The sequence below is a fragment of the Spinacia oleracea genome, chromosome 2 (assembly GCF_020520425.1).
Source record: "Spinacia oleracea cultivar Varoflay chromosome 2, BTI_SOV_V1, whole genome shotgun sequence".
Taxonomy (NCBI): Eukaryota; Viridiplantae; Streptophyta; class Magnoliopsida; order Caryophyllales; family Amaranthaceae; genus Spinacia; species Spinacia oleracea.
The window spans coordinates 5,284,968-5,297,153 of NC_079488.1; the positions used below are offsets into that span (position 1 = coordinate 5,284,968).

Genomic DNA, 12,186 nt, shown 5'->3' on the forward strand with positions numbered 1-12,186 from the left:
ACTCCCTTTCCAAAAAAGATCAATACACCAAGCACTACACTGAGATTTATTAGATTTGTTGCTAAAATATCGGTATTAAACCCGAAACTCCCGGCGGATGGCCAGTGACCCAAGAAAACGAAAGAATCGGTTACATTTTTCATATGATCTCCTCTTATAGATAAACAAAAAAATCGTTGTATTATTTCAATTGTTTGCTACTTCTAAATGAATTTTATTTTTTTTATTGAGATTCCCAATAAGAATAATACTTATTGGATTTATAGAATTACTAATTAGGTACTAGGTTTCATGTGAATTTCGAAATACTCTCTTTGTTGCAACACTTCTCCTTCGGACTAAAAAGGGGGAGGAAAGAAGAAACCGAGTGGGTAACACGAATTCTTCATCCTCAAATTAAGTCCTTTCCGTGTATTATTTTCTCAACGAATAAGTAATTGTGTAGGAGCGATATTTTCTTATAAATGTGAAAAAGCAACGTGCAAGTTCAAGACTATAAAAGAAATGTGTATTTCTCCTATTTCTTTTCCTTTTCGGATTAAACAAAAGGATTCGCAAATAAAAGCGCTAATGCTACAACCAATCCATAAATTGTTAAAGCTTCTGGCACAAATTGAAAGTCATCAAGCAGGGTCTGAAAACTTTGCATAGGAAAGAATTTGCTAGGCTGGAGGAGAGAATTGATGGTATTAGGAGAGAGCTGGATGACACTCAATCTCAGTTAGCTGCTTCTCCTAGTGATATTGACCTTCAACTGACTGAAAAAGAGTGCACTGGTAAGCTTAAAAAGTTTCTGAGTATTCATGAAGGAGCTCTCAAACAAAAATCAAGAATCCAGTGGTTGAAAACTGGTGATTCAAATACAAAGTTCTTCTTCACAGCAGTAAAGGAGAGATATGCCAGGAACAGTATTGATGTTATTTATGATGCTAATGGGAGGAAGCTTACCACTGCTGCAGAGATTAAAGATGAGATCAAAGCTTTCTATCATGGTCTTATTGGTTCTGCTGCAGACACTTTGGAGGGTATTGATGTTACAGTTGTGAGACAAGGTAAACAACTTTCTGCAGCTTCAGCTCAATCTTTAGTTCTTCCTGTTTCAACTGCTGAGATTGATATGGCACTGAAAGGGATTGACAACAATAAAGCTCCTGGTTTAGATGGGTTTAACAGTTTCTTTTTCAAAGAAGCTTGGAGCATCATTAAAGATGACATTTATGTGGCTGTTCAGGATTTCTTCTCCACAGGGAAACTTCTGAAACAAACAAACAACACTGCTGTTACTCTAATCCCAAAAATTCACAATGCTACCAGTATTAAAGACTTCAGGCCTATAGCATGTTGCTCCATTGTTTACAAGTTGATTTCAAAAATCTTAACTCACAGAATGCAGTCAATAATTGGTGAAGTGGTGAATGATTCTCAGGCTGGCTTCATTCCTGGTAGGAATATTGCTGATAATATCCTACTGGCTTCTGAGCTGGTGAAATGTTATTCAAGGAAATACATCTCCCCTAGGTGTATGATAAAAGTTGACCTCAAGAAGGCTTATGACTCTTTGGAATGGCCCTTCCTGAAGTCAATGATGCATGAATTAGGATTCCCTGACATGTTTATTAGGTGGGTGATGGAATGTTTGGGAACTGTCTCCTACTCTATTCTTGTCAATGGATTTCCTACCCTTCCTATTCCTGCAAAAAAGGGATTGAGGCAAGGGGATCCAATGTCACCCTATCTCTTTGCTCTGGGTATGGAGTATTTGTCAAGATGTTTGGCTGCCATGAGTTCACAAAAGGATTTTAACTATCATCCAAGATGTAAGAAATTGAAGATTACCCACATGATGTTTGCTGATGACCTTCTCATGTTTGCCAGGGCAGATTTGCCTTCTATTATTACTCTTTTTGGAGCTTTTACCAAGTTCTCAAAGGCTTCTGGTCTCAGTGCTAATCTCCATAAGAGTGAAGTCTATACAGCTGGTGTTTCTGATGTTGCTTCTAACCAGATTGCTACCACAATTGGCATTTAGAAAGGTGTTTTCCCCTTTAAATATTTAGGGGTACCCTTGACAACTAGGAAGTTGAGCTTCTCTGATTGTAAACCTCTTATTGAAAGAACAACTGCTAGAATTAAGAGTTGGTCTGCAAGATTCTTGTCCTATGCAGGCAGATTACAGCTGGTCAAGTCAGTTCTGTTTGGAATGCAGCTCTACTGGTGTCAAATTTTTGTAATGCCCAAGAAAGTTATGAAGACAATCCAAAGCATTTGCAGGTGCTTTCTGTGGACAGGGTCAGATATTGGCTCAAAAAAGGCCCCAGTTTCTTGGGATCACTTGTGCCTTCCCAAGAGTTGTGGTGGGTGGAATCTAAAGGACTTAACAATATGGAATAAAGCTGCTGTTCTCAAACACTGCTGGGCTTTATCTATGAAACAAGACAGACTGTGGGTGAAATGGATCCACACTTACTATGTGAAGCAGATGGATTTTTGGACCATGCCCATCCCATCTCGGCTAACTTGGTCATTAAGGAAGATCTGGCAGTATAGAGATGTTCTAATGCAAGCAGGAGGAGTGACTCAATTTGTCCATAATGACAAGTTCAAAATCAGTAAAATGTATAAGCATCTTCAGAGTGGAGCCAGTCATGTGCATTGGAAAAGAATCACTTGTAACAGCAAGGCTAGTCCTAAAGGGACCTTCATTACTTGGTTGGCTTTACAAAACAGGCTTCCTACCAAAGACAGATTGATCAGCTGGGACATAGACATTAGTGGTGAATGTGAATTTTGTCTGGTACATGAAGAGAAACTGACACATTTGTTCTTTGAGTGTCAATATTCAAAGGAGATTTGGAGTAGAGTTCTTACTCAAATGGGGATGCAGAGAACAATTCAGACCTGGGATGATGAGGTTAGATGGGCAGCTGTACAGAGCAGGAGCACCAAAGAAAGAGCCAAACTGTGTAGTATTGCCTTCATTGAGACAGTCTATGCTGTGTGGATTCAGAGGAATTCTAGTGTGTTTAATGATCACTATGATCCTATAGAGTCAGTTGTAAGTAGAATTCTGTTTTGTGTGGCTTGTAGAGTTTAGCTTGTGCCTGTTGGCTTTGTGTTTAGTTGCTGTGTTCCCAGGTTGTTGGGAACTTAGAGTTGGTTTTTGTGACTAGGTGTTATCCTTACTTTGGTAATATAATCAAATTTATTTGCCAAAAAAAAAAAAAAAATTGTTAAAGCTTCCATAAACGCTAAACTAAGTAATAAAGTACCTCGTATTTTTCCTTCTGCTTCGGGCTGTCTCGCAATACCTTCTACAGCTTGTCCCGCAGCAGTACCTTGACCAACTCCAGGTCCAATAGAAGCAAGCCCTACAGCCAATCCAGCAGCAATAACGGAAGCGGCAGCAATCAGTGGATTCATGATTAAGTTCCTCACACACACAAAAAAAGAAAAAGAAATGGTTAATGATACAATCAACCAATGCATTATGACTTAATTATTCCATTGCTAATATTTATCCAGTTGAAATAATAATTAATATTATTAAATAATTAGAAAGACTTGATTTTTTTAGTTCCTATATTGTTGAGTCTTTCTGAATCAATACAACTTGAGTTTTTCCATTTCCTTTTTCTTTTTCTAATCATTCTTCGACCTTTTTTTATATTTTGTCTGTTTATCCATTCAATTCGCAGTCATAAACGAATAGGAAAGGACTTCGTCGGTTGGTGTCTCTATCCAAATTCAAGTAGGGCAAATTAAATATTCTTTCATATATAACTTGTCAATATCTAATATAAAATATACATAGGTTTCTTACATAACGTAAACCGCCTATTATATTTGAAATTCAATCGAATTTTTGAACATTCTTCGAAACATCGAATCTGCAAGAATTAGCTTATAGTCATTAGATTCCATATAACAGGGGTATCCCCTCTCGACTAACCAACGTCTTTTTTTTTACACTTCTCGAATATCGTTTTTTCTATTACCACTAGACTGTATGTATTTGGATATTTATATGCTCTAAATAGATTATCTTTATAGAGTATCTTGAGCCACACATACACATATATCTAAACTAGGAGATAAACTCTTCCTAAGACAAATAAATGATGACCTTCCAGGGATTCGCCTATATAAGCTGCGGCTAAAGTTGCAAAAATAAGAGCCTGAATACCACTTGTAAATAAGCCAAGAAACATGACATGTATAGGAACCACTAAAGGTACTAAAGAAACAAGAACAACAACTACTAATTCATCCGCTAATATATTTCCGAAAAGTCGAAAACTAAGTGATAGCGGTTTTGTGAAATCTTCTAAGATGTTAATGGGTAAAAGAATTGGAGTTGGTTGAATGTATTTACCAAAATAACCTAATCCTTTTTTTGTAAGACCTGCATAGAAATAGGCTACTGACGTGAGTAAAGCTAAAGCAACAGTAGTATTTATATCGTTCGTGGGTGCGGCTAACTCCCCATGAGGTAACTGTATGATTTTCCAAGGTAAAAGAGCCCCTGACCAATTAGAAACAAAAATAAATAGAAACATAGTCCCAATAAAGGGAACCCACGGGCGATATTCTTCGCCAATTTGAGTTTTGCTCACGTCTCGGATGAATTCAAGGACATATTCAAAAAAAATTTGACCACCAGTCGGAATTGTTTGCGGACTCCGAACAGCTATAGCAGCTGAACCTAATAAGATAGCAATTACAACCCAAGAAGTTATAAGGACCTGGCCATGGATTTGGAAACCTCCTATTTGCCAATAAAAATGTTGACCTACTTCCACACCCGATATAGCATATAACCCCTTTAGCGGGTTGATTGAATATGATAGAACATTCATATTGTCCTCTTACAGAAATATAACTTAAAAAAATTATTTTGATTCAATCAGCTCTTTCTCGACTTGTCTACTTTAATTAAAATTTTCTATTTCGGATACTGATTAATTACATAATATCCCCTGTTATTTTGAACTAGTTTTTGAGATTCAAAATCTAGTAACCGATAGAGAGTTTAGGAAGTCAATTTTTGATTTTATTATGAATCAAGGATTTCTTATATAGCTAGAGCGGCCTTCACAAATTGCAAATACTAATTTGGTAAGAATTAATCGAATTGAAGCTATAGCGTCATCATTTGCCGGAATCGAAATATCTGCGAGATCCGGGTTACAATTTGTATCAATTAAACAAATAGTTGGAATTCCCAAAGTAATACATTCTCGAAGGGCCGTATATTCTTCCTGTTGATCAACGATGATTACAATATCCGGTAACCCTGTCATATATTTGATCCCACCCAAATATGTTTGCAAGTGAGATAATTGTCTCTTCACCACCGCCGCATCTCTCTTTGGAAGACGAGCGAGTCTCCCTGCCGTTTGTTCCATTCTCAAGTCCCTGAATTTGTGAAGTCTCGTTTCTGTCGTGGACCAATTCGTTAACATACCCCCAAGCCACTTTTTATTAACATAATGACAGCGAGCCCTTATTGCAGCCCGTGCTACTGAATCAACTGCTTTATTTTTTGTCCCAACAATTAAAAATTGTTTTCCTCTACTTGATGCATCAAAAACTAAATCACAAGCCTCTGATAAAAAACGAGCAGTTCTAGTAAGATTTATAATATGAATACCTTTACATTTTGCAGAGATATAAGGCGACATTCGAGGATTCCATTTCCGAGTACCGTGACCAAAATGAACTCCCGCTTCCATCATCTCTTCCAAATTGATGTTCCAATATCTTCTTGTCATTTCTCCCCACACTTTTTTTTTTTTTTAATATTATTAAAGAGATGAGGTATTCTGAAATAAAAAATTGTTCCAATGGAACCTTCTTTTCTACCTTGGATTGGCCATTGATATACAACCAAAACCATTAATTCCTTTCTATTTGTTATGGTTATTTAATTTCTTTATTTTATTACTAAATTAAATAACCATAACAAATACATAAAAGATAAAATAGATGAATTTCTTCTATATAAACCCCAAAAATTATTGTTGTTTTGATCTATTACAGAAATTCTTTAATTCTTTGAAAGACAAGACTCAAATAATTCTCTGTGGTAAAACAAAATATCTCCCATTTCTCCCTCGAATAAATTCTGCTTTTTTGTTTTCAAAGGAATGTCCTTGTGTTGACTTGAATGGTGTACGAATCCTTTGAATCCGGTACCAACAGGTATCATCCCCCCCAGAACAACGTTTTCTTTTAGTCCTTTCAACCAATCAATACGGCCCCGTAGAGCTGCTTTTGCTAAAACCCGAGCAGTTTCTTGAAAACTCGCTTCGGAGATAAAACTTTGAGTATTCAGAGATGCTCTCGTTATTCCCAATAAGGTAGCGCGGTAACATATCGCTTCTTCCAAAGCGCGTCCCGTTCGTTCCGCCCGAAACAATCCAATTAGTTCTCCGGGAAAAAAACATTAGACATTCCATCTTCTGAAACCAAGACTTTTGATGTTATTTGACGTACAATAATTTCTATATGTCTATTATGGATCTGCACCCCTTGTGATCGATAAACCTTTTGGATCTTGTTAACCAAAGAAATACGACTTTGCGCTATAGTTAGCTCAGCCCCAATCAAGAATCCCCAAGGACTTCCAAGAATTCTTGTTATACGTTCGTTCCAACTATCAATCCTCTTTTCTAGATTGATGGATATTGAATCAATCGAACGAACTTCTAAGACTTGTTCCACTTTTGGAAGACCTTGCGTTATGTCACCAGACCTCGATTTTTCATATATAAATGTAACTAATGTATCCCCTTCATAAATGATTTCTCCATAATGACCATGAAGTGTTGCTCCTGGAGTAGCCAAATAAGGCTTAGCCAATCTTATTACTACAGAGTCAAATTGAACAATTAGAACTTGACCCGATTTTAGGTGCGTTCCTTTTTTTGTTATACATACATTTTCACAAACAAATTGTCCAAGATCAATTTTGGTGGATGTCTCTTCACAAAAATGATAATGAAGAAAATACCAATTCAACTTGAATGGATTAAAAATGATGTTACTGCATGGATCGGGATTATAAATTCTTCCATTTTCATCGATTAAATAATATTGAAATTTAAATGGTTGAAAGGTTTGTTTTAAATTGTCAAGTTGCAAATAATTAGTTACCAAGATCTGATTATGAGTTATTAAATAGTAAAATGAAAAAAAATTAGCAATTTGAAGGGCTGTTCCTAAAGGACCAAATGAATTCCTAAAAGGACGTCCTTATATATATATATAGGTCCCCCTCCAATGAGAAGGTCCTTATAATGAGAAGGATGAGAAGAGATCTCAACCGTACATAACATATTGATCTCACGGCATGAAATTAATCATCAATTAAAAAGAAACAAAATCGTTGCCTGGGTAAACCAAATCCCAGCATCAACTCCTTTCTCTCTCCTCTTCCAACTCTAACCCCTGTTTCTTCCTTTGTCCTCTTCATTTATTCTTCAACTTCTAAATTTTAATCATAATCTTATCCTAATAATTGCACAAATTTCCAACAATTTATAATTAAACTGCGATTTAATTTGTTTCGATTAAATCTACACAATGCACAAATTCAGTCCAACACAGAGAAAATGTCGATGACGAGGATTTGGCTTCCATGGTGGAGAAACACTACTACATTTCTAATCAGATGCGACGCCTAAAATCGTTGCAGTAGGCATGGAAATCCGTTGCATTAGACCTAATGCGACAACAAATGACCCTTGCATCCGGTGGCGTTGCATTAGGCCTAATGCAACGATCAATGAGCTGATGCGACGGTAAATTACTACCGTTGCATTAGGTGGACATCTAATGCGACAGTCCTTAGCTGGGGTGTCGCATTAGTTATTTAGCTAATGCGATGAAAGTTCTAGATAATGCGACGGTTATTTTAGTTAATGCGACGGATATTTTAGCTAATGCGATGGGTATTTTAGCTAATGTGACGGAAGTTTTAGCTAATGCGGCAGGTATGTACGATGGCTTAATGAGATAATGCAACGCTTTTTTCCCTAAATGCAACGGTAATTTATCGTAAAAAAAATATTGTTGGTACCTATTGCAACGGCTCCATTAGCAACAAATCCTACCTAATCAAATTTATATTTTTCTAAAATTATGTGAACCTAATAAGAAATAATTCGTGATAGTAAGAAATGATACTTTATTGATATTGAAAATGTATATACATGTAATTTATCATTACCCTTTAATAAGCTTACAAAGTGAAACACTACCAAGTTAGCTATCAAAGTAAAAACTCCTATGGAAATATCTACACATTACATTCCAGAGACTAGTTATCTGTATGCCATGAGATTCAATCCTCATACGTCTATGTTACTCCATTTCTGCCTTCCTTTCTTCCAATTGATTCATGAAATCAAACAGAACCTATAAAAATGAACAAAATGGAAACTTAAAGATAGAGGGTATATTTAATATACAAATAAACCGATATTGAGTTTAGAATTACAAATCAATCACAAGACACACTTACATAGTTGCGCCTGAACTTGGACCGTCCATCTCCTTAGTCTCACTTTCTGTGACAGTAGCTTCACTGCCATGTATCTGTCATTCCACCTCCAATACATAGAACTTTGCTCCTTAAAATTATGAAATATTGACTACATTAGTAAAGTCCTAGTTGAGTGCATAAAAAATAAGGTGTAAATATTTACACCACCTTTTGTCCAAAACTTGGGTACAATAAAACATCAAACGAGTACAAGAAGAGCTTCCAAGTAGAAGATAATCAACATTCGTGACTCAAAGGGCCATCTCTTAACATTCATATTCAACTGGATCTAAATGAACAGGATTTGTAGCAACATTGTTTTGTTAATACAATGATCAAAGGTTTAATGAAAAATACCTTGAAACATTCATTCCCAGCCAACCTAAAGCATACTCAAGTTTGATCCAAATGGGCAACCACCATTTCTTAGTTCCAGAATTATTAAAAGCAAACTAGATCATAAGACTCCACATTAGCAATTACAGAGTTTGTAAAAGTGCATTGTTATTCAGGGCATTTTGTTAACCATTATACCAAAAAAAAAAAAAAATCGATATAGGCAAACTAAGACAAATGCAAACCTTTTCAGTCATCCTTCCTCAACCAGCATACACTAAGAGCTTAAAATATAATTGTAAATATTTAAAAATAATAATAATTGCAAATTAGTACCGAAAATATGACATCAAAATTATAAAAATAAGCATAGGGAACTGCTGAATTCAACCAAGATTAATATGTGTCGTCTTTACTTCTCCATTTCAATCTTGTCCATATCTAGTCATTTATTTATCTAGATAAAATGTATATCTCACAAAAATTGATCAATTTCAATTCATCTATCAAATAATTATAATCTACAGGCTGCATGAGCACAACATGTTTTAATGTTAAATGTGCCATCTTATGGAACATACATATCAACCAATCACTAAAAGTTTAAACAAAGATCCATATCACAGGATTTTATAAGAAATATACCACCAGTTGCTACGATAATTCACAATGATCCCTCATGTATATAATGTGATAATAACCAAGGACGGGGAAAATATATAGAAGGCAGGATGCAGAAAAGAGGGGAAACCATGAGAATATCGAACCCTACCTTTCCTAGACACAAAGTTATCGACCGGATAGATTAAAGACTTCTTGATCCATTACAAGTGCTCAATCTGAAAAGGCTTCACGGCCATTTGCGTTAAAATGAGAGTTAGTATATGAATCCCTTATCTTCTGGTGTAAAAAAGCCATAACACAGCCTAGGAATTTGGATTGATTTCTAGGAGTTTGTAAGAAATGTTAAAGAATTAAGACAATTTTCTAGTCATAAACTTGTATCTAATTATATATAGAAAGGACTAGCCCTAAATAGTTTATCTTATTACAAGTATAACAACCAACCAGGAAGAACAACCTTCCATAGCAATTTCCCATCATTTGTAAATGCAGTTCATTACCTCAATCGTCTAGAAAATCAAGCATGTAACTCCAATTCTAGGTAATGCATTAGCTATGAATAAAACTGATGTGAAAAAATAGAAAATCAACTTAAAAACAAAGGCAAAGCTCCAAATTAAACTAACATTAAACTTTACTTCTCCAATGACGTTTTTCTTTCAGCTTTATTCTTCTCTTTTCCAGATTGATTCCTAGAACTACGTCTAAAAAAATCTAGAGTGTTAAATTCCATAACAGTTTCCGGCATCAATACACAATATATTTCCGATCAAACTCTACAACACGAAAAAGCACAATAACTATCCAAATCACAAAAAATAATTAAAAAGTCCGTAGTACCCTAAAGATTGAACGCAACACAACCAAACCATAAAATTACAATCAAAATCCTGAAAATTGAAGTAGGTATTGGTAAAATTACTTTGTCAAAAAATCAAACACTAACCAAAACGTTTTTAAGCATTATTTGGACGGAGAGAGAGTAGCAACATCTTCAAATCAGTAGGCAGCCACATTCAATTCTGGAAGCCCTTTCCAATACATACCATTATATGCAGAACTAACTATATCATAGGAAACATAGTAGATCTAGTATCATAAATATCATTTTCAATGTTCATTGTTACCCTAAACAATGAACAAAAACCACTAAAATATGCAAATACTACCCTATATTTTATATAAAAAAAATGAAGATAGAACCCTTAAAACTCCAAAATTTAAAAATGAACAAAAAATGCACTCTTTATAATCGAATTCTTCCTATCGTGAAAGAGTATACATATTCGATCACACCTACTTTATTTACGGACAAATCACTCTTATCAAACCCTAAAATTCCAACAATCAAATCCAACCTCACCCTCGATTTATATGCCACAATTACATAAACCATTACTGGAAAGATTTAATTACTCTAAATTTTGATAAATAGCAAGAAATGAAATTGAATTATTGGGGGAAATTAAGAAAGGAACTACAAAAAAGTTACCTTTAAGATCTTTCTCATAACAGAAGAATTTTTCAGCAAAAAACAGGTACAATCCTTACCAACCTGATCTATTTTCGCAGATACCGAGGCTCGAACTTTTGGCTCCTTGGTGCTACTCCTGGTTACAGGAAGACGAAATTGAGAAGATTGAGTTGGGGTTCTAGATTTGGAGAATTGGAGGCATGGAAAAACTAATTAGGGTTTCTCTCTCCTCTGCCTTTTCTCTCTCTTCAGGAACACGGGAATTTGATTCTTTTGAAAAATTTGGGGAAAGGGTTTGGTGTAGGATATATTTTAATCCCATTAAGTGCGACAAGTTAGATTTTGTTTTTTATTTAAAACATATTGCCGTTGCATTAGCCTTGTCATATTATAGACTGTTGCAGGAAATGTTGCATTAGCCCTCCTAATGCAACGGCCTAGAAAGATACGACCAAACCGTTGTATTAGCCTCACCTGTTGCAACAGTAATGAGACAATCGTTGCATTAACTACATTTACACCGTTGCATTTGATCAAAAATGTAGTAGTGAAAGGAGAGAGAAGTAGAGTTCATTCAGAGCTTTAGTGGAGGAGAACGGAAATGGCGGCAACGGCGAAGGAGTGGAGATGGTGGAGGGAGATGGTGAGACTGTGAAGGTTGTGATGGAAGCATCAATGGCGGAAAACGAGGTGTAGGTTGCGAAGAGCATGTCAATTTGTATTTATGTTCAATTCAATTGGGGTTTTTATGGGTTTCTTTGAAATATTGGATTGATTTTATATTGAGGTTTAACAGATTGGAGCAAGCAAAATATGCGGGTTATTATTGCTGTTTTTGTAATCAATTAGTCAACAAGTGGGCAAAAATTGGAGTAGAAGCCAAACTAGTTTTGAAGGTTAATCAAACATTCTATGGCCATGGCTACACTCGGAATACAATGAATTTTTGTCTCAAATTATCAACCCAGTGTTTCCCTCAAAAAATTTTATCAACCCGGTGTTAGAGCCTTCAGCATTTTTGGAAAGTATATATTTGGAAATTTGGCTTATTTTGGGTAAATGAGTAAAAAAAACCTCAAATGAGCAAAAAAAAAGTTTAAATGAGCAAAAAAATAAATTTAATGAGCAAAAAAGGTTTAGATGAGCAAAAACAACTAAAGAGTAAAAAAAGTTTAAATGAGCAAAATAAATAAATTAAATGAGCAAA

At 35.3% G+C, this 12,186-nt stretch overlaps 2 protein-coding genes and 1 pseudogene across 2 annotated transcripts; all 3 read right to left on the reverse strand.

Annotated features, from left to right (window-relative positions):
• Positions 1–3,929: 3,929 nt before the first annotated feature.
• LOC130467732 (ATP synthase subunit a, chloroplastic-like) lies at positions 3,930–5,034 on the reverse strand. Its single transcript, XM_056836411.1, has one exon. It carries the CDS (start codon positions 4,854–4,856, stop codon positions 4,080–4,082), a length of 777 nt encoding a protein of 258 aa, XP_056692389.1. The 5' UTR covers positions 4,857–5,034; the 3' UTR covers positions 3,930–4,079.
• LOC130467733 (30S ribosomal protein S2, chloroplastic) lies at positions 5,029–5,919 on the reverse strand. Its single transcript, XM_056836412.1, has one exon. It carries the CDS (start codon positions 5,769–5,771, stop codon positions 5,061–5,063), a length of 711 nt encoding a protein of 236 aa, XP_056692390.1. The 5' UTR covers positions 5,772–5,919; the 3' UTR covers positions 5,029–5,060.
• An 81-nt stretch (positions 5,920–6,000) lies between these two features.
• On the reverse strand, positions 6,001–7,474 carry LOC130466774 (DNA-directed RNA polymerase subunit beta''-like; annotated as a pseudogene).
• Between the last annotated feature and the right edge of the window lie 4,712 nt (positions 7,475–12,186).

Coding starts and splice junctions, on each gene's coding strand:
- LOC130467732 (XM_056836411.1), bottom strand. CDS start 4,856: ATGAATGTTCTATCATATTCAATCAACCCGCTAAAGGGGTTATATGCT.
- LOC130467733 (XM_056836412.1), bottom strand. CDS start 5,771: ATGACAAGAAGATATTGGAACATCAATTTGGAAGAGATGATGGAAGCG.